Source organism: Pagrus pagrus, assembly GCF_965226575.1.
Source record: "Pagrus pagrus genome assembly, chromosome: 20".
NCBI classification, from domain to species: domain Eukaryota; kingdom Metazoa; phylum Chordata; class Actinopteri; order Spariformes; family Sparidae; genus Pagrus; species Pagrus pagrus.
Genome location: NC_140207.1, coordinates 6149741 through 6171625, shown reverse-complemented (window position 1 = coordinate 6171625; position 21885 = coordinate 6149741). Strand labels below are relative to the sequence as shown.

The window sequence follows — 21885 nt, the reverse complement described above, 5'->3', positions numbered from 1 at the left end:
TACAAAGTATGAAATGTTTATTTTTTCCATAACTGAATAAACAGAGGAAAATAACTTGCACAACACTGTTAAAGGCTGGAAAGGTGGCAGGGTCCGCCACATGTAAACAAAGTAAAACAGTATGAAATCGTGTTGTACTTTAAGGTCAGTTTGTTCATTCAGTTAATACAATTTTTCTATATAAATATTTTCACATTTCGCTTTATAAAACAATACAATTTTCTATATATTTATTTTATTTCAAGGTAAGGTAAATTTTTCAAACAAGGGTTAAAATCAAAACAGTTAAATCACTGTTTACTAAACAAACATTAACTATAAATTCACATTTTATTAATGGTGGTTATTATAAAGTGTTACCCTTTCCTCAAAATCAGCATTATTTACCAAAATACACATTTTCAACACTACATCAGCCATTTAATGCTGATAACTGCAAACATGTTGTCAGTTAAAGTTTATTTTTTGTAAGTCTATTCAAATAGTGTGTCTGATATTTGTGAGGCACTAATAACGTGTGGCCTGGAGCGGGCAAACTGGGTTTTATTTAGTTAAGTTTAGCTTTAATGCAGGAGGTGACTGAACCCCGCACTGGTGGATTAAAACAAAACTACAATATCTCTGGTGGAAAATTTGGAAACACACGCTTTTAATCTGAAAAGCACACTATGGGAAGTATATAAATATGTTGCTTGAATGAAGAAGTGGCTCTGCTGAAGCATTTGGCTGAGGGCTAAACCACTTTCTCACAAGCTTCTCTGTTATCTGAACATTTGTAGAGCGGTAGGATGGAGGAAGGCATCTGATGAAAGATAAAAGAGTCATAAAAATGAGGTAGAGCTGCCTAAACAACCCCTGTATCCTCTGATTTCCTGTTTTTACCATGTGAGAAACTAAAACTCAGACACAGATTTACTGGATGCTATAAGCCAAAAGGGTTTATTACATTTTCCAGCTGAACATCACAGAAACAAAACTCCAAGATGTTTGTAACAGAAATCATACTGAAGAGGTCTTCAAACACCGCATTTCACCATACCGTACAGTAATCTAGTTACACAGTGAGCGGAAAAAACATTTCCTCCCCTCAGGATTAGGCATCCTTATTTTAAATTCTTGCGACAGACGTAGGAAAACAGGATATAACAGCATCAAACTCACCAGATGTGACACAAGAAAACAAATAATTTCCATGGAATGATTGCAATTTGGTTGACAGACAGTCTATTCATTTGTTATTGAACAATTGTATCCATATTCAATGTATTCTGGGCACAAATCCACTCATTTGTGATCAGTTTGATATAATTTTTCTGATCTTTCATGTTCAGACGCCTGAGAATATCACCGACTGATTCATCTTGACAGAAAACGGTCAAATAAATATAATCTTACGAGCAAAAACATTTGTTAAACCCTAATTTGAACATTTGTAACATGGTCCGAGTCTGCTACATCTCAGTAAAGCAATACAGTAACATGCAGTGAAGAGGGATATGATGTTACATGCAAAGAGTTGTTGTGGCTTGTGGAGTTGTTTTATATGTAGCTGAAGCATCTGTAGAGTCACTGACACAAAGAAACACCAGAGAGGTTTGAAGGTAACAACCAGACACACCAGGGGGCCGGATGTTTAAACGATGTGTACGCACAAAAAAAACCCACATTTGCCTTTTCCCCTCACACATAAACTGGTATTTAGGGATAAAAATGATGTAGACGTGAAGTATAAGCCCAGACATGTAACCATTGTTTAGGTTTTTTGCCAATTTCACAGACTGAGTCATGATCTTGCAGTCTCAGCCTTCAGTTTTAATGTCATTAAGAGGCACGTTGATAAACTTTGAGACTATTTATGAATAGAGCGGCGACACCTAAGCAATAAGTTGTCAAGCGTTAAGTTAACTGCGAACTATTTTGATAAATCGAGTATTTTTTGGTGAAAAACAAAGTCAAAACACTCTGATTTAAGCTTCCCAAATGTAAATATGTTCAGTTTTCTTACTCCTCGATGACGGTGCACTGAATATGTCGGCGTCTGAGAGCGTTATCTCAGGCCTACAGCTGTAGCTTTTTCCAAGTGGTATTATTTTAACCGAGTAACGACTATCAACAACAACAAAACAAAACATGACTTCATTTATTCTTTTCGTCTAAAATGGAGACTTGAACGTAGACAGAAAAGGTGCCATGCTGCTAGCGTGGCATCATCACCAGTCAGCCTTCATTTCCCGGAAGATTTTATGCGCGTTAACAGACAGAATAGCGATAGTGAAAGCAAAACGACTGCTGGTTTAAGCTTTTCTACATCCATGTGTGGATAATTGTGGGAGTGAAAACCCATTTTCAGAATGATTGAGATTAATAAAACAGAATCAGACGAACACACAGCTTTATAAACGTGAGGAAAAGAACGCACGTTTCTGTCTTTGAGCGTACGCACACAGTTTTAGTCGGGAATCTACGCAAAAGTTATACGCATCTGGCCACAGGAATCTAAGGCCGGGCTCACACTGCAGGAGTTTTAAAATCGTGTTGCGTTAGCACATGAGGAGAATCTTCACAGATCCTGTACACACTAAAAGATTTAGAAATAATGGCACATCACACACACAGCGATGCAACACTTCGCGTGATCTTATGGGGAAGCAGATGTAAACAAGCGGAGACTGATGCATGAACTTGCTGTTGTAACATTAACACTCTGCAGTGAGAAAAAGCAAAAGTAGAAGAAACGAGTCTGAATTCAGCGAGAAGTGGAGGTGAGAATTCAGCGGTCAGTTTTAATATCCGTCCACAGTAGAACGCTAGCTAACGTTAGCCTAAAGCGCTAGGATGTGAGCTTCTCCCGGGATGTCTTTCTTAACAGTTATTGTGGTCCCTCTAAAAAATATTGACATAACCATCCAGATTTTGAACCCTAAACACCAGATCACCTTTGACTAACTTTGGTACCGACCAAGCATCCGCACCAGATTTCTCCTCTGCCTGTCGGGAGGGACCAATCAGGCTTAAGTCGGCCTCGAAACTCCTGCAGTGTGAGCCGGACAGATGCTACTGATTCTCAAGTTCAGAACATGATACAGAAATTTGAGCTGGAGGACAACACACAGACACACAAACACAGTATAATCCAAAAATAAAGACACAAAAACAAATAAATAAGTATAAAACTCTGGGAAACACTGTTCCCGATAAGTTGTTCCACCCTTCAAAGTGAAATATGAGAGACACTGCTCCCGATAAATACACATGTAAATCACACACACATTTTCACACACACATACACACACACACACACACACACACTGGTAGGTAAAAACTACCATCACTGCTTGTCATTATGGAAGGCACTGCTCCCGATAATGGGGTTTTTAAATTATGGAAGGCACTGCTCCCGATAACTTTATCTCCAAAGTAGACTGTGCAACATAAATGGCTTTCTCGCGAATTATGGAGCCAATCAGCTTAGTTGTTGCGCGAAAAATATATATATTTGATAATAATTTGGTATATTTCTGGATGTTCCTTGAGCATTTTTTATGTTTATTCAATTTAGCGTTAATCCTGCCGTCAAGCACAGACTAAATCAAGACCAGGTTTGTGGTTTATACTAGAAATATCAGTTTGCTCTGCGCTCCTAGCCTTGTTTTTAAATTAACTCATTTTATTTATTGTTTTAGTTTCATCATCAGAATCAAAAATGCATTGCTCTTTGAGAGGGGTTTACTTGCATCATTATAATATCAGTAGCAAAAAACAATATCTTTTGTTGCAATTTATAATTCGTCCAACAAAAAAGTAGTATCATGACAGGCCTAACTGACACTAGATCAGGAAAAACTCTTCTCTAACCTTCATTTCTCCCTTTTTATGCTTTTAAAACATCCATTTTGAAGACCGGGTGAACTCGACTGGGATCGATCTCCACATAAAAAAGGAAGAAACGAAGGCTGTGAAAGGTTAAACTCTCACCTTATCAGGGGCTCCATTTTGTCAGCAACAGTTGAGGAGGAGTCATTTGTGTAGCAGATGCTGCTGTAAGATCAGACAGTATAACCGTCATAATTATGGAAGGCACTGCTTCCGATAACGTTGTATAAAAAGACAAACAATAACTTTATAGTGGGCACTGCCACTGATAAAAAACTGAAGTATAAATAAGGTTTCTCAGTGTTGCGATGGCGAGAGGTCGCAGCGAAAGGCTTCGGTTGGTCCGACGTGTTGGCGAGGACGCAGATTAGTCAGTAGTAGCTTCATTTTTTTTTTTCAAGTATTCGTTTCACAAAAATGCGGTTTATTTTTTCGACCTCCTCCTGGATCTTTATGGGATAAAGACCTCCCCAAAATTAGGGCGGGGCTTAGACCTCTGATTGACAGCTTGTGCTTAAGTGCTGATATTGGAGCTCCTGCCTCTGCTCTACCTCCCGTTTCATTTCAACGACGAACACACAAACACACCCACGCTCACACCTCCCCCAACCTCCCTTCTCTAGATTTCTTAATCGATGTCCCAGATGTCTCCCACCATGGCGTTGGCACATCCCTGCAGGCTCCAGGTGGCCAGGGCCAGCTGGGTGTGGAGCTGCTCCATGTCGGTGGTCTCGGCGATTGATGCCAGCGTGTGGGAGCCTCGGCCCAGCAGGAGGTGACGGAAGGGGGTCTCAACGGGTGACACGTAGGGAGAGAGGAGGGTGTGCTCCACCTAGGATGAAAAATAGAAGACTTTAATACATCTGTATCGAAATTCAATGGCTTTTTAGAAAGTCTCCGACGTTTTCCTGCATTTGCTGCTTCATAGTAAAAGCTTTTATATAACTAAATAATGAGAGACTTTTATTGTGAAGACTTTTTTGGAAATATAAAAGGTGTTTAACAACGAATTAGCAGAGCTTTGCTGAAGTTTTACAGGAAAAAGGAGTGGTTACCACGCCTGGTTGGTTGGCTTTGGTAAGCTTATTGTAACTTTTAATAAATTCACGAGGTAGTGCTGTTATCAACCCTGCTTGTTGGTGTGAAAGTCTCACCCTCAGGATCCTGTCGTTGAGGATCCGACAGGCCTCCTTGTCATTTAAGTCGGTGTTGGTGATGGCGAGGTTGAGGGCGTTGGCAGCTCGCTGGAAGGAGCCGCGTGCTTCGTTCAGCCAATTAGAACTCACTCCCTTCAGCTGACCAGACTGCAGAACAAAACGTCCAACAATCAACATGAATTAAAAAAAACAAGTTTACTCAACGAGAGCATAAAAAGGCACGAGACTGACCTGTGTGAGCTGGCTGATTCGTTTGTAGACTCGCGCCACGTCCTTGGTGACGACGCTGCTGTATCGACTCACGTCCAGGTTGAGCAGGTGGTCGTGGATCAGTCGCAGAGCCATCTGGCCGGCGAACTGCGCTGCCACCGCCGTCACCTCACTGGTGTGATGGTTGGTTTGGTAGTTGAGGTGATCCACGCTGTCCAGGTTGGTGCCGTAGTAAGTATAGGCCTCAGTCTAGAGTCATAAAAGACAAGAGGTCAGAAAAACAGCATAATTATGTTTATTTACCGGCTGTTCTATGATCAGTTTAAATGCAATCTCATGGTCATAATCTGAGAGAGGTTTTAACATAATTTCTTCTTTCATTATCTTTATATTAACTGGTCTTGTAGGGACCTTTAAGTAACTATTTTTCTTTACTAAAACTATTATCTTAATCTGAATATGTCTACCTACATGTTAACATTCCCATTTTTACTCGTTGTGGGTAAATATTATCAGTGAATGTCGTCTTTTGTGTCAGGACTCACGTTGGGCGATATGAAGTGGAAAGAGATGGAGGGAATCCCAGAGAAAGCCAGGAAGGGATAGGAAGGGTCGTCCATTGACATTGGCTTCAGTCTGCACACACGGGACGTGAAGTTATTGAATATGAATATCAGCAACAAAAAGTCTGACAACAATACTCCAGATTTTAAGGTACTTTTAGTTGTTTTTTTAAAGCCCAAAACGGGCTGGCAACCCCGTACATTTCAGGACTTCTCTCCTTACTCCATCTTTAGGCCTCTTACATCCGTAGAACAAATGTTTTTTCTCGATCAAAGCGAGAGGGTGAGGGCAGCTCCAAAGCTCTGAAGTCGTTTTCAATCAGGTGCTCCCCCTCCACTGACACTTTTAAGACAAAGCTCAGGATGTTTTCCATGGCCTTTGGTGGCTCTCAGTGGTTTTTGTATTCTATAATCTTTTATTATTAGAAAACAACATGCCCTTAACGACTCTGTAAGGAAACTCCCACGCAGGGTTTAAAGCGTGCAACTCCCCTCCGGTTAGTTAGAACTGAAGAAGCCTCTTGGACGAGAGGTGAAACGTCTTCAAGAAACTGAAACAAGTCCAGTCGCCTACGATACAGCACTTAGAATTACCATGAGCTGGATGACTAAGAGCCTCCATCAACAGGATTAATACATTTACAATATTCAACTTTAGCTTCCTGGACAAAACATGGCAGCACAAACTGCTCATCTACTTACGCATTTTTCTGCCAGTTAATTTTTCCCATCGTGTCGTACACAGTCCCAGAACCAAGAGGACTCTGCACCTGTGTGGTTGAGACAAATTAATAAAAACTCTGCTGGTTTGTGCAGAACTGGATCAACATTAACTGTGCTGTTGTTGTTTGTGTCGTTACCTCCTTCATGGTGTTCTCAAGGAGGCTGTAGAGCAACGGACTCCCTGAGGCCATAAAGCTCCCACGACCTTGTGAGGAGATACATTCAGTCAATTGACAATCACTGAAAAACATCTGAGTCTCGAGAAAAACTGAAGGTGTGAAGTGTACTGACCCATGACCAATCCATCCAGGCTGATGTAGGTGATGACACTTCTGTCAATAGAGGACATGTGAGCCTAAAAACGAACAAAAACACGTTAAAGGGAAAGAGAAAAAGAAGAAGATTGATTTTCTTACTATTGTAAGTCCAAGTCCAAAGGAATTAAGTTCGTACCTCCAACCACTCGGTGGCGCCAACGCTTCCATACTCTCCAGCACTCCAGCTGGCAAACACCAGACTTCTCCTGGGCCTGAACCCATCTGACAAAAAGAAATACACTAATGTTAGCAGAAATACAAACACCTACATCACTGTCACAGTAGAGACTGTTGAGAGTAAAATCAGCATGAAGAAAGGCCATTAAATTATCTCTTTCTTACATACTTCAAATCTCAGTGACGTAGGATAAAATCCACAATCCTTGTTTTGTTTTAAAATATCTTAAGTTCATATTAGGCTTCAGCAGTATGAGTTATTATAACCACTCAACAATAAAGCTCATTAAGTAAAGAGAATGCCTCAGACACTTCCTTGTTAGTATGAACAGTCTGATATTTGTTACCTTTCTCTACCATCTCTTTAACAGCCTTGGCCAGCTCCAACAGAACAGAGGTACCAACAGCTGCCTTGGCGTAGCCTTGCCCCCAGGCGTCTCTCTGAGCTCCCAGTACAACGTAACGGTCTGTAGAGACACATCCAGACACCAGAAACATTGTTAATATCTAGCTGTACAATGAAGAATCCTATTACAGAAGAGAAGACAGATGAGCTCTACCGGGATCAGTGAATCCTTTGATGACTCCGAACACGTTGTGGATCTCCTTGTTGACCAGCACGTTGTTCACCTCCACAGTGACGTTCTCGATGCCTCCCAGTCTGTACGTCAGCGGCCTGAAGCCGCCTTTAAAACTCTCATCTGATTCAGGACCGCCGATTTTCCTGGAGGACAGAGAGAGGATGGCGACTGGTGAGTTTACACATTTAGTGAATTAATCGGTGAATTTTGTTAACAGAATGAGTCAACTTTAGAGAGGATAGTGCTGTGACCGTAGTCGAGTCTTACTCTGCTAAAAACAAAAATGAAGGACATATGTGCACATCAAACAAGAGTTCGGCCCTGAATCATGGGTAACATCTCATTTATCCAAATGTTAAAGAAATCTGCAACTCTTCCTCAAGAATATTCAGAAGAAAAACAGACTGTTTGATTTGGGAAAGACGAAGGGGTGTCGTTTCTTTTTTTAACTGTACAAATTACAACGATTTAAAAGAGTGCAAAACCCTGAAATGTTCTGGTGCTCCCATGAGCAAAAAATGGAACGGCTGTTTAATTTGGATGTGTTTAAGTTTGCTATTAAAAGCCTGGAAAAGAAGGCAAGATCATTTATTTAATTTTTATTTATTCAGTTATTTTCAGTACAATGTAGTAATTAGCTTTTTAAGTCATTTATAAATCACGTTGTACTCAGTCGTGGTCTGAAAACTTGACCGCAAAAGATGCTTTAGCAGCTTTTCTATTTCTGTTGTTTGAAAATGTGTGAGCTGCACTCTGGTCCTGGTTTATATGAATTTATGGTGTCTTTTAAGGCCATGCAGGTTGGACAATTATATGAATGACACAACAATAATAATAATAATAATAATAATAATAATAATAAAAAAAAAAAAAGGATTTCATTCATATACAAAACGTCCTTTATGACAGAAAAACAACATTTTTTAACAAAAAACAATTGTTTCTCAACCAAAGTCCAGATTATAAATACATAAATATAATACGAAATGCTGGGAAATAAAAAAAAAAAACATAGATCTTGTATTTAGTAGATGACTATAGTAGGCTTTACTATAAATATGAGTTTTGATGAATTTATGTCAGATGTTCACAGTCAAGTATGTCCAGAAACTTCTACTGAAATACTAAAGCTACGTTCACACTGCAGGTCTTAATGCACAATTCCGATTTATGGCTCAAATCCGATTTTTTGTTTGGCCGTTCACATTACCTCTTTAAATGCGGCCTGTCTACGGATTGCTGTGTGAACAGCTCACGCTCCTGAAGTGACCCGCATGCGCAGTTGATCATTGATGACATCAATGATCAACTGCGTAAACACGATGACTTCGTGTTTACGGAAGCGAACATGGCAACGGCAACCGGTAACGTGGGACTGTATGGCTTAATGCTAAAAACAGTGTGGCGGCAGCCGGCATATTTGTGAGCGGGTGATATCACGACGTTCATTAAAATTCATATTTTAATGATGGCTCTATGCGGAGCATAGACTAGAGCATAGACGGATTCACTGCTGTCCTCCATGTTTGTTTTGATTATGTTCGTGGCTCCCACCCGCTTTTCTATCAACTTTATTTGTCATTCATTTACAAAACAGTGCAGCGCGGGTCAGAATGACGTCAAAGTCGCATTAAATGCGACCTGGCTGTTCAGATTGCGGTCGCATTCAAAAAAATCCGATACGTATCCGATTCAGTACCACATTTAAATGTGGCCTGAATCTGATTAGAAAATGTCAGATTCAATGCGACTTGTGCTGTTCACACTGTCAAAAGCAAATCAGATATGGGTCACATATGAGCGAAAAAAATCAGATTCAGGTCACTTGTAACTGCGGTGTGAACGTAGCATTAGTGAACTTACAAAGTCACACTGCGGCTCCAATAAAGGTGTGAAATATATGTTGTATGTATGATATATGTCCCATCTGTTCAACAGTGTGTGTGTCTCTGTGTGTGTGTGTGTGTGTGTGTGTGTGTGTGTGTGTGTGTGTGTGTGTGTGTGTGTGTGTCTTACTGTAGAAGAGTTGAAGCCATGTTGGCGGTGATGGTCTGTGCTGGGATTTTAGGGAGGCCAGACGACTGAGTTGGGGGAAACTGGGTGTGGTTGAAGGAAGGGAACCCGGGAGTGTAAGGGTCACCTGAACCCAGATGGACCTGAACGTGGACACAAAAACAAAATCAAAGAAACAATTTCATCATTATTGGCTACTTTTACAACATGCTTCCTCGTATGTGAAGAGTTGTGTATATAAACGTACGTGTCCGTAGAGTGGCGTGTTCGCTAGATACTTGTAATCTTCGACGTCCGGGTAGATGAGAACAGCAGAGGCGCCCTTCGTGGCAGCATTATCCACCTGAAGAGACGTGATCAGAAACAGGAAAACAAGACTTTAAGTTCCTGAAAAACAAAAAAAAAACAAAAAACATGAGAAGTAATCTGAGGTATATGAAGAGAGAGCAGCACATACCTGCTCTGCAAAACTGATCTTTCCAGTTCGCAGCAGCATCACGCTGCCTTTCAGCTCGACGTTCTTCTTCTGCAGAACATCCAGGTCCTCCTGGCGGCCGTAGTTACCGTACACCAGCTTCCCCTACGAACACAAGCACAAGTCAGACGGGCCACTACATTCAACACAGCTAAAAACAGCAAATCACTGTTTATTTTGACCTTAAAAGTAAAGTGCGGCTGTGTTAACTCACCTCAACTTTCCCAGTTTTACTGTAGGCTAGATAACCTGTCGGCTTGAAGACATCTGAACCAAAAAGGACCTGATTTGGATGCTCGCTGTCAACAAGAGTACAAAAGCTTGATAAAATATCATCCTTTTTTTTAAATATTGTCAACTGTTCAGTAAGAAAACAAATCTTAATGTAAAGTAAGCACCTTTTTAGCTTGCTGCCTTTTATAAGTCAAGTTTTAAGAAAGTAAGATCTCCACCATACGTAAAAAGAAAAGATAACATATGAAACCTAAAACTGTAACATTAGGAAAGTGGCATTTCATCCAGAGGAGAAGGCAAGAAAATGTAGAGGAAGACTACGGTGTAAGAAACTGGAAGGAGTAACAGCGATCATTATAAAAGTATGGCCAAAAACTTGAATGTTCTCAGTCTCCTACGAGTGTTCAGGAGCTGCTCGTTCATCTACGATCATTTCTAAGAGTGTCTTTGGCACGATACTTCTGAGAAACGTTTCTTCCGCTTCAGAAGATTTGATTTGTAAAATAAAATAATCTGAATCCATTCATTTATCAAATGAAGTAAAAAAAAAAAAAAAAAAGGTGTCATATCAACCTGTCTGGCATCTGCAGCTGAACGTAGTGGATGTCAGTCCAGGGATCCATCTCTTGTTTCCTGAATTCATCAAAGATGCGGTTCCCCAGACCAATATCTTCCTCACTTCCTGCAGAGCGTCGAGGCAGATTGAAGTCCCTGCAGAGAAAAAGTTATATTTCACAAAACAGTTCAAATGACTTCTAAAGAAAAGAGCTCCACTGATGACTCACAAGCTCTGTTACGAACAAATATCAAGCTTAAGATGAAGTATGAAAGGAGAAACATTCTTTCAAAATGACGAGAATGATGAGGGGGCTTTCTAATCAAAGTTGTTGCATTTTGCAGGAAGAAATGAGTCAAATCACACTCGAAAAAGATCTTAAACATCAGTGGGTACTCTAGGGTGACTGATAAATAAAAACTGAGTCAGACAGAGGAAACAGTTGAATAGTATTAGCTATGACAATCTTTCATTGGGCAGCAGCACTTAAGTTCAGTGACTGCGTAAACCCTCGTATGAATAGAGATCTAACCAGAGACCTACAGAAACACATTTAAGTGACAGCTGACACGCTAATGATGAAATATGCCGGACACGAACGTCTTTGGCTAAATCCATGTGTACGTGTGTGTGTGTGTGTGTAGCCCCGCCCTCGGTCAAACACGAAACGAATGCACATATATAAAGGTAATACATAAAAATATTTAGTTTCTTTCAAGAGGAGTGGAGGTAAACACTGACAAGAAAGAGATACTTGTCGGAGCACATGGAGTTATTTCTGTAAAGTTATTATATAAAAAGAAAATAGAAGTTGTTAAGCGAGTACCCAGAAAATGTTACTTCAATCTCTGCTCGTCTCTGTGCGGTTCTTTGGGTCAGCTTTACAGTCACAGAACTTGTTGGGTATAATCCCTTACATAATCGCACTCACTGTAACCTTCCCCTGTTTCATTTGTATTCTGACTGTCTGCAGCGTAATACTCTAAAAATAAATTGTTCCCTCTCCTCAAGTTTATTCATATTTATTGTTTCTTTCCCTCTCAAAAAAGCTGAAGGCTACTTAGACTAAAATTCTACTTGTCTAGTATAATTTATTGATATTTTAACAAAGGATTTAGTTTGGAGGGACTCGTTTTATTCTTCTTAACTGGAATCATTTACTTATTAATAAAGCGGCGGTAGGTTTGTTTTGATTGTCGGGTATTTGTATGGTAAGGCGTGTTGTGTTTGAGCGTAAACATGAACAGCGTACTTCAGAGTTCCTTCAAAGGCCTGGCTTGTGAGTTTCTGCTTCAGGAGTTTGGTGATGTCCTTCCAGTCGAGCTGAACTTCAGAAACTGGCGCTACAACAGCTTGAGTCCCGTCCTGCTGATTTTCCACTTCCAGCTCAACTCCAGCGTCACAGTTTGTCGGCGTCGTCTGAGGTTTACGGTGGCTCACGTAGCCAATCAGGTAGCCTGGAGGAGAAACAATGCAGAGACAACATAACTGGTTTAAATTAGCGTGAAGACTTAAGAACAGCTTTTTAACTCGGACTAAAGTAGTGGACCACATCCCAGCAGTCCCTAAAACCTTGCACTGATTTCCTGGGATTTTAAATACTCTCACACAAACACTCCCCTGGTAGTACAGCTAGCTGCAGGGCTAACTGAGCTAACGCGTCATGGATGTATTAAAAGAAAACAGTCAGCAGCAGTTAGTAGCTGCTCTGATGATATGCTGCCGCTATTTGAGTGGGGTATGTATTCAAGATGGCAGATTCTTGCATACTGCACCTTAAGGGAATAAAGAATTATATTTGCTTGAACTGATTAAAAGACAAAAGGTTTAAAACAAAATGAAAATGGGACACAGGAATTAGGGGATGACGTACAACATTAGTCTCGAGCCCTGAAGCACACTGTGGCATTTTAGCTGCTCGTAGGTCTCGTTGGTTATTACTGTCTCGTCTGTTTCCCTGAACCGCTCTTCTGATCGGCCTTTAGATAAACCGAAAAAATATCAGCCGATCAACCGAAGCATCCAAACATTTTATAGACTTAACTTATCTAGAAAATGAGATTTAAGGGTCAATCATTTATTGCCATAAATCAACCTTTACAGTTGATTTGAAATGTGTTTCAGCGTGCTCAACAACACACAGGAAGTGTCGACAAAAAAGATGCAAGTACAATAAATAAGATTAATGCAGTCATATGCTTCTTTATATAACCAGTAAAGCAATTAGGCTGTGAATCGCCTCTGGGTGGCTGCTTTGTGGAAGCAAATCGTTCTGGTCTTATTACTGCAGAGTCTGTTTTCCCTGAGGGAAGATGGCTGCAGAGTGGTTTGGCTGGACGAGAGGACTTCTTTAAAATTTTACATCCTTTCCGCAGAATGTGGATGTGAAATAACTCGTGGAAATGGTGGACAGTTCACAGCCAATTATTTTTGAAGCAGGGCACACGAGCCTGCCCGGCAGTTTTTTCTTGTCCCGATTGGTAAATTTAAATCAAAGAGGGGCGTACTGATGTAAAAAAAAAAAAAACATATTCATAAGCGTGGCCTACCTGTGACAAATACCAGCAGAGTTACCAGGATCAGGTAACAAAGGTTACGCCGGTTTTGATGTGGAAGTGCTGGCCTGAAGCTCGGAGACCCCCCCGCATGACCCGCGGCCTCCGTGGCGTCATCTGTGGCATCATCGGACAGTTTGACCTCGACGTGTCTCTCTCCGTCCTCTGCCGGCTGCAGAGTGAACCTGCTGTACCGCTCGTTCTTTATCTAGAGGAAGGAAGATAAGAGGAGAAACTATGAGAGCAATGTGCTCCTGATCCCACAGCTGCACGGGACGAAGAGGAAGAAAATGTCTAATAAAGCAAAGAGGAGCACAGCAACTTAACAAAGTTCACTCGAGATACAAAATAATAATTAACAGTACAGAAAGTTTGTCAACCTCTATTTCAATACTTTTCATTTTAGTCATTTTTTTAAGCAAACATACCAAACAAATGTCTCAAATGTGAGGATTCAATGCTTTTCTTTGTCTAATGCCACAGTAAACTGATTAACATTGAGTTTTTGTACAGCTGTGTGAAGAAACACAGCAATTTCATTAAAAAAACAGACAGGAAGGATAAACACGTGGAAAAAAGTGTAAGATATCAACTCTACATAAGAGAAATAAACACTCACCATGCTGTTAAACGCAGACCTGATTCGATCCATTGTCGCTGTTGTTGTGTTGCTATAATCAGAGAGCGGGAGAGACGGAGAAGATGAAGTTGTGAGCGGGAATTCAGGAAAGGAAGGAACAGGAATGCAGAGAGAAAAACCAAAGGAAACAGGAGGGACGGAGAAAAAGGTGAGTCAGGTTTGTAACAGTGACGCTATTCAGCTGACCCTCACAGGCTGACTGTTACTCACTGAGGCAGTAACCTGAACAGGACCAACAGCACTAGAAACATTATTTATATACACACAGTACAGTGCATGTGTTTATATTAGGAGTGATATGAGACTGAGATTTTGCAGCACTGATTTATGGCTACTGGGTTTTCACAAAGTTGATCTCCAGAAAGAGGAACTTTGTGTTTAATTTGCTAAAATACACAAAACAAATTCACAATATGAACAGATCTCATGATGTAAAGTCTAATGCGACAAACAAACTCCTCGACTGGACATGTTGTAGAAATATAATAATCTTTTTTTCTCTTATATCGAAAATGTCGAGCTGAAACAAAAACACAATCATTCAATTCAGTAGACTGATACAAAATGAAACAGCAGTTTTTTGAGAATTGATTTAAAGCTGAAACTATCAGACGAAAACAGACAGAACATTAGTCACCAAGTACTTTAACATTTGATAAATCGCTTTAGACTTTTTCTTATTTTAGCAAAACAGAAAAATCTCTGCTATAAGGGGTTTTATATTGTTATATATTGCTTCTCTGGAACTGAACTGTTGAGGATAAAAGAAGCTGTTTGAAGAGATTTCTTTGGGCTTAAGGGAATTACAGACCAAACGATTAGTCGAGAAAATAACCAGCAGATTAATCAACAATGAAAATAATTAACAGTTAAAACCTGAAAGTATTTCTCTGCGTTATGGGACAGTAGTCTTTAGAGATGAGTCGAAATCAGTCACATTATCAATATCAAGATACAGCAAATGTAAGTTATGTGCAAAATAATCAAATTTATGTTAAATACATTAAGTAGCATTAATCCACTGTTATGCATTACATCTGAAAAATGAGAGTAAAAAGAGCAGAATATCTATTTCTCACAGCAAACCGGAGTCTTGTTCAGGTCATCTACCAATTAAACCGATCAACACATGAGATGAGTCACAACCTGTGATGAGCGTAACCTCTGATTATTAAACAAAGGAAACACAATTTTATAATAAAAAGAACAAATTCAGACAGCTGTGAGTCATTTTAGCAATTTGTAAGACGAAAAACAAAACAATGAAACATTAGTCACTGCTTCAGAAGTGCCAACATGTACTTGCTCTCTCCATCATACGCACCAGTTTTGAGTCGACTTTGCTGCAGATAACTTTCCCTCTATTGTTGTGGATTTTCTCATTATTCTACACTCTGCATCGACCAGATGAGCAGCTGACAATAGATTATAAGAAGACGTCTAATCAATAATGAGCACTGTAGTCATTGTGACTCAGGGTTCCTGTCTCAATGCAAAATATTTAGTCATCTCAAATGTCTTTACAAGAACCGGTTTGACCTTTTCTTTAGGCGACAGCTAGAAAATGTGACCTTCAGACATTGTTTCCACATCATAACACCTCTGTTGGTGAAGCTTTGTTTAATTTCCAAACATGTCAGACGCAGACTGCACTCAGGCGTCAGTGAGAGATTAGGAACAAGTGTCTGTTACGACTGACAACAAGCCAGAAGTTCCCCCTGTTCTTTCAGGTTAGTCTTCTTCCTCATAGACTGATGTAACATTCAATAAGCCTGCCAGTTAATCACACAACTTCCTCATAACTGCGCAGAAGCAGGATATAACTGACTATTTCTTCACAGACACGACCTTTTCAGAGTATGCAAATCAATTTCGCTAAAAGATGTTACATTTTAAGACTAATTTTTAAGAGGCTGAAACTGAAAAAAAAAAAAGTCTTAATCGATTATTAGAATGGTTGCAGACCTTTCTGATGACCAGCTAATTGATTAATCGAATGGTTCCTTCAGCTCTAGTTTTTTTCCCCCCAAAATAATAATTTCTGAACAGAACAGAACAAAGCATCTCTGGGTTTTAGACTGTTGGTTGAGCTATTTGAGCTCTGTGAGTATATAATGGCCATTTTTCCACTAATTTCTTAGATTTTTTTAGAATAAAGTAATTATTCAGTCAATCCAGAAAACAATTTGCAGATTTAATAAAAGAGGAAATAAATCAGAGTCTAAAATCTTAAAGAATTCACATCAAAACTATATAAAAAAATGCAGAAAAGCAGCAAATTCTCAGATTTTGAGACGCTAGAAGCAGCAAAAATTGAAAAAATGACTATCAAATAAATGAATAAATCAAATAAGAGACTTAATTGTTAAAGCTCAAAATCATTGTATTGTTCAACTATATTATTATAGTGCCACTGCAGCTAACAATTATCTTTAATATCGACTAATCTGCCAGATCAGAAGACAATTAAATGTTTTTAGGTCATTAATAGTCTTCTATACATGCTCACACTGGCACACCAGGAAAACAAGGACCTCTTATTAAAAACAAACATTAGTAGATTTATAACTGAAATATGGATTTACATCGAGGGAAAGACGGTCTCCTGCTACAGACAGAGGACGAGAGGACAAGAGGACAGACAGGTGATAGATCTGCAGCATCATTTGATGAGTAAGCTAGTTAGCTGCATGTTTGCTGTCGTCTGTTTTCAGTGGAGGGAGGACTGAACGTATAAAAGGCAGAACAGTTAAACAACAAGTCGACATTATAAGATATAAATGAATAAAAAGTCTGTCTGTGTCGGTTAGCTCACCTCTCCGCCGCTCAGAAACACCCCGTCCTCCTCACGGCGCTGCTGTCCTTCCTTTTACGAGCTGACGGTGGAGTACTTCCGCCTACGTCATGTCGCAATGGCTGACGTCAACATGCCTGGAGGCGGGTCAAATAATAAAATAACTACTTTTTAAATGTAATAAATAATAATATAGTCATAATAAAAAAGTTTAAAATATATATAAATATAAAAAATGAAATGAAGTAATACAGCAATTTGTGAATTGAATGATATGATAAATATGAACATATGATAAATAATAATATTGTAATAAAAAAAATAATAATATAAGTAAAAATGTTTAAAAATGCTTCCAGGCAAATTAGAAATATTTAAAAAAATATATTTTAAAATGTAATAAATAATATCATAATAATACAAACATATTTGAATATATATTATTAAATAAATAAATGAATAAAAAAATAAATTAATACAACATTTTTGAAAAATGCTTCCAGGCGATGAATGAAAAAATGATGAATAATAATATAATATTTAAAAAATGATAAATAATATAAATAAATAAAAATGTTTAAAAATGCTTCCAGGCAGTTAGAATAATTTGAAGAAATGATTTGAAAATGTCATAAATAATATTATAATAATAAAAAAGATTTAAAAATAATATAAGTAAATAAATTAAGTAATACAGCAATGTTTTAAAATGCTTCCAGGCAGTTAAAATCATTTTAAAAAATGATTTTAGAATATAATAAATACATAGATAAATAAATAAATGCTTCCAGGCGGTCAAAATAATAAAAAAAAATATTTTGAATAAATAAAAAAATATTAACAATAATAATATAATTCTATGAATAGGATATTCAATATCAATATATTTATAATAATGTAAAATATGGATATCTATGTGTATATATATAAACCATTTTACACATTAGAGGCTCCAACCAGCTTTCTAACGTTGACATTGCTGTGGCCTCCTGAGCTCAGAGATACAGTTTGTTCAGTGGGTGGAGTTGAAGACAACAATCACACACAAGCTGTCGGTGCTTCTTACCGTCTCATGGCACTAATTCTTCAAGGTAAGATAACTCTGAATTGTTTGAGCGGTGTTTAATCCTGTGTGGCTCACTATACCTGTCACAGTGCTGATCCTTGACCTATATGAGTAAGATAGATACTGGCTGACCACATTCAAGTTGTATTCTTTATTCCCTCCTGCTGGTATGTTTGATCTGTAGTGTAGCAAACTTGTTTAACCAAAGCTCAGATATGTTAGTCGGCTATATAGCATGCTAACCTGATGCTTGATGCTGATTGGCAGATATATACACGAGGCAGGATATTTTACAGTCAGTGTTTTATTGTTCAAACTGACATCAGTGCCCTAAAACAGTAAACTTCACTGGAACTGTAGTAATTATAAATTGCCCGAAGCATCTTTTTCTGGATTATTACCTCTAAAATGCTCAAATAAGCATAGTCTTTTTAACATGTTTATTAACATTATTATGGACTACAAACACTAACACTACAAAAGGGTTAACAACAGCATCCCATTCAAGATTTTCTACTATGATAACAGAAGGTGATGGAGACACTGCCATTGTTTTTTATTATCAATAATCCCCACAGATGTCAAATGACAGAGATGTAGTCACCACATCCTGCGGGGGAAGAGATTTACAGTAATATGAGCTCACTGCAGTGCTATCACAGATGGTTTTCTTACCAGTCATCTGCTGGTGCAAACTGCTGCAGAGCAAGACTCCCATGTAACACTTTAAATGTGGGAAATGTGGCGAATAGAGGCATTCAAGCCTGCAACTGTAATTAAGAGACGATATGAAAATGAGTAAGGGAGCGCAGAAAGGGGTCCTGAATCTTCTCATGCCCCAGATCAATAGATTTTAATCATATTTTCAGAACCATTGAGAAGTTCTTGTTTGTTATTAAGTCAAACGTAATGTTCCTCAATCAAATAACCGACTTAAATGAAGCAAATGCTGCCATCAAACAGCGAGGGAGCGATGGAGGTGCTAGAAATAGTGTCTGCACTGCTGAGACTTCTCGCTGTGTGTGTGGTTGTGTGTTTCCACATGTACAGTAGGTGGCAAAATTTAATTGGGGCCGAGCGCACCGTGCAGTAGCATCGCCGTCCCAGATGGTGTCACCTTAGTGCTTCGTGGTAAAAATTACCGTTCCTCTCTGGAGAGAATTAACCTCCATCTCTGGATGGGAAAACAATTTGCCTCTCTGAAGGGGAAACCACACGCACAGCAGCACAGATGGCATCTATGTGAGAGGATATGCAAGATCTTTTTTTTAACATTTCAAAGTGGGCTCACGCCACTGAAGAGGTAGTTTGCCTCACTACTCACAAGCCTGACACATTTTTGGTGTCATCATAGTCTCTTCACAAGTCCAGGCTGTGCATCCGTGCATTAATCTGAAACAGATGCAGCGGCTCTGAGTGCCGCAGTTCGAAGAAAATTCTCCTGAGGCCTTGATTCACAGAATATGAGAAGCCTAATATGGGTGCAATATGTTCAGCAGCAGAACACTGAAATTTACTCACCAGTGGCCACAAAGGAAAATACCAATAGGCTGCTTGTGCTAAAGGCTAAAACCTACTGCAATAAAGGAAAATTCTCCCCGCAGTGCCTCCTAAAGCACACACATCAACACATCATAATCAATTTGTTTTACAAAAACAGCCGCTTGCCATTTTACACTTTATATTCATCATCTATGAGAGAAGTATATCTTCTCATCAAACTTACATCAGGTGACTGCAAAGATTTGTATTAAACTGGCATGCTCTACCTTAATCTCGGCACACAACAGCTACAGCTCCTGCTAACTGTTACTTTTGCACTGAATATGACGGATGTGCCACATAAATTGGAGTTTTTACACTCTGTCACACCTACAAGAGAGCTGTATTTTATATTTCTGACAGTTTTGAACTAAATATGTAGGTTAATCATGCAATAAAACACTCTAAATAGTAGATACGGCAGACTTTAACCTGCAGTACCGTCCACAAAATCATTTCAAGTCAAGGTTACACATCTCTTGTGCGTAACAGACACCTGAGATGCACACGGCCTCTCCCCGATTATATGAATGCCAATTTCTGAGCTGTGCTATCGTGTTAGATCTTGTCTGTTCAGCAACTTGTTCTGTCACTATACTCGAGGACAGAGGGGACGACAACACTGCAGGGCTTGGCATGCTGTGTGTGTGTGTGTGTGTGTGTGTGTGTGTGTGTGTGTGTGTGTGTGTGAGAGAGAGAGAGAGAGAGAGAGTGTGTATCTGTGCTGCATGTGTGAAAAGACATATGTCAATTAAAAACTATTTTAATGAGGTCTACCTAAAACCATCAGACCACCAGACTACTGTGTTTACACACATCCCTCAGTGAAGTGTTGAGGTGTACAGCTCAGTAACACTTCAGGCGACACAGGTGCAAGGCTTGAGCTTAAACAGATGCTGCCTTCAAAGACTGTTGGAAATATTGGAATTGTTTAGGAAAGGCTCATGAAATAAAAAAAGTAATAAAAGTTACTGATATTTAATTTTCTTGTTTATTTTAACCGTTTTAACAATAGATAGCAAAATAAAACTATATTACAATACAGTATTACAACTAATTACTTTAAATGATTTGTGTTACTGACTATATGTATTTAACTTATTGCTATGTAAAAGACTTGGGATGCCTAACACTACTGCAAAGCATGTGAAATATATTGTGATATTAGTAGCTAACATAAGCTTCCTGGCTAATGCTAGCGAAATACTGTCTTGAGGTCAGGATGATGTCAGCTATTTCCAGACACCTGTTCACTGATCTGACTGGTAAACTGTTGCATTTGCAAATGACTTACACTTGTGATGACGTATTTTTGTAGGCTAACCCAGAAGTTAGCATCGCTCTGGTTGCCTCGTCAAAAAGCCAATGAGATTTTTGAATTGGATTTTCGCAGATCAACACCACTTTTGTGATTTTTGAAGCATAAATGAAATCTCTAGTAGTTAAAAGCTAATGTTAGGCTATAAACTGACACTGCTGTCGCGTGACTTAAACATCACCACCGCTAAGCGTCTTACTACATAATTTCTGTACACGTTTTCTGTAAATTAATCAACCTTTAAGTTACAAACAAAGAGTTAAATTCGGCCTGTAAAGATGGACTAGTGAGCAGATGAGTCTCCGACAACTTCTGTAGTCTCATTTAGCTGCTTGTTAGCAACACGTAGGCTCTTTATAATTAAACTGTGGCACATTTAATGATAATATTTTGTGTAAACATTCAGCCTGTGGTAACCACACACCTTATTTCAGACATTTAAACATAAACCAATTAAAAAAACTCTGACTTTGAGACGAGGGAGTGCAAAAATGCTAACTGATTTTAGGATTCAGGTTTTAGGTTTTGTCATAACCTGACTAGTGGGACGACGCTGAAGTTAGCCTCCGATTCGCCAGCTTCCGATTCGGCACTTAAGGGGAAAGTTAAGGGGAAATTAACGTAACGTGCAGTGCGACTGTTTGTACACTGATTGTCTGTTTTTTGGGACACTTCTTGATGTAAAAACATTTTAGACATTTTAGGTAAGACATTAACTTTACCTGACACCCGCTACTGTATTTGTGAAACGTTTATTTTATTTGTGAAAATGCAATAAAGGCAGATTTCACCGTTTTCTCATCATATAGACCACATTAGACCTGGTCCAGGTCAAAAACCACTGTACCCAGACTTCTCAAATCTGGATTAGATTAATCTACAGAGACTAAACATTCATTATAACACAGTTTCTGATCTGTGAAACCTTTATTCTATTTGTATAAATGCAATGAAGGCAGATTTCACCGTTTTCTCATCATATAGACCACATTAGACCAGGTCCAGGTCAAAAACCACTGTACCCAGACTTCTCAAATCTGGATTAGATTAATCTACAGAGACTAAACATTCATTATAACACAGTTTCTGAT

General features: G+C 38.9%; 2 protein-coding genes across 2 annotated transcripts in view; both read right to left on the bottom strand.

Moving 5' to 3' along the window:
* thnsl1 (threonine synthase like 1) overlaps nucleotides 1-21885 on the bottom strand; it is a gene marked incomplete at its 5' end in the record, with an annotated part of 333814 nt that overhangs the window by 235067 nt on the left and 76862 nt on the right. The gene's annotated exons all lie outside the window — the stretch shown is intronic.
* tfr1b (transferrin receptor 1b) lies at nucleotides 912-16957 on the bottom strand. The gene is made up of 19 exons (XM_084341200.1): nucleotides 16890-16957; nucleotides 14054-14105; nucleotides 13429-13642; nucleotides 12132-12336; nucleotides 10897-11034; nucleotides 10304-10388; nucleotides 10072-10194; nucleotides 9862-9957; nucleotides 9618-9757; nucleotides 7581-7744; nucleotides 7368-7487; nucleotides 6980-7065; nucleotides 6818-6881; nucleotides 6664-6731; nucleotides 6506-6573; nucleotides 5786-5876; nucleotides 5262-5489; nucleotides 5028-5177; nucleotides 912-4705 (listed from the first exon to the last, which is right to left on the bottom strand). Exons 2-19 carry the CDS (start codon nucleotides 14084-14086, stop codon nucleotides 4502-4504), a joined length of 2277 nt encoding a protein of 758 aa, XP_084197326.1. The 5' UTR covers nucleotides 14087-14105; nucleotides 16890-16957; the 3' UTR covers nucleotides 912-4501.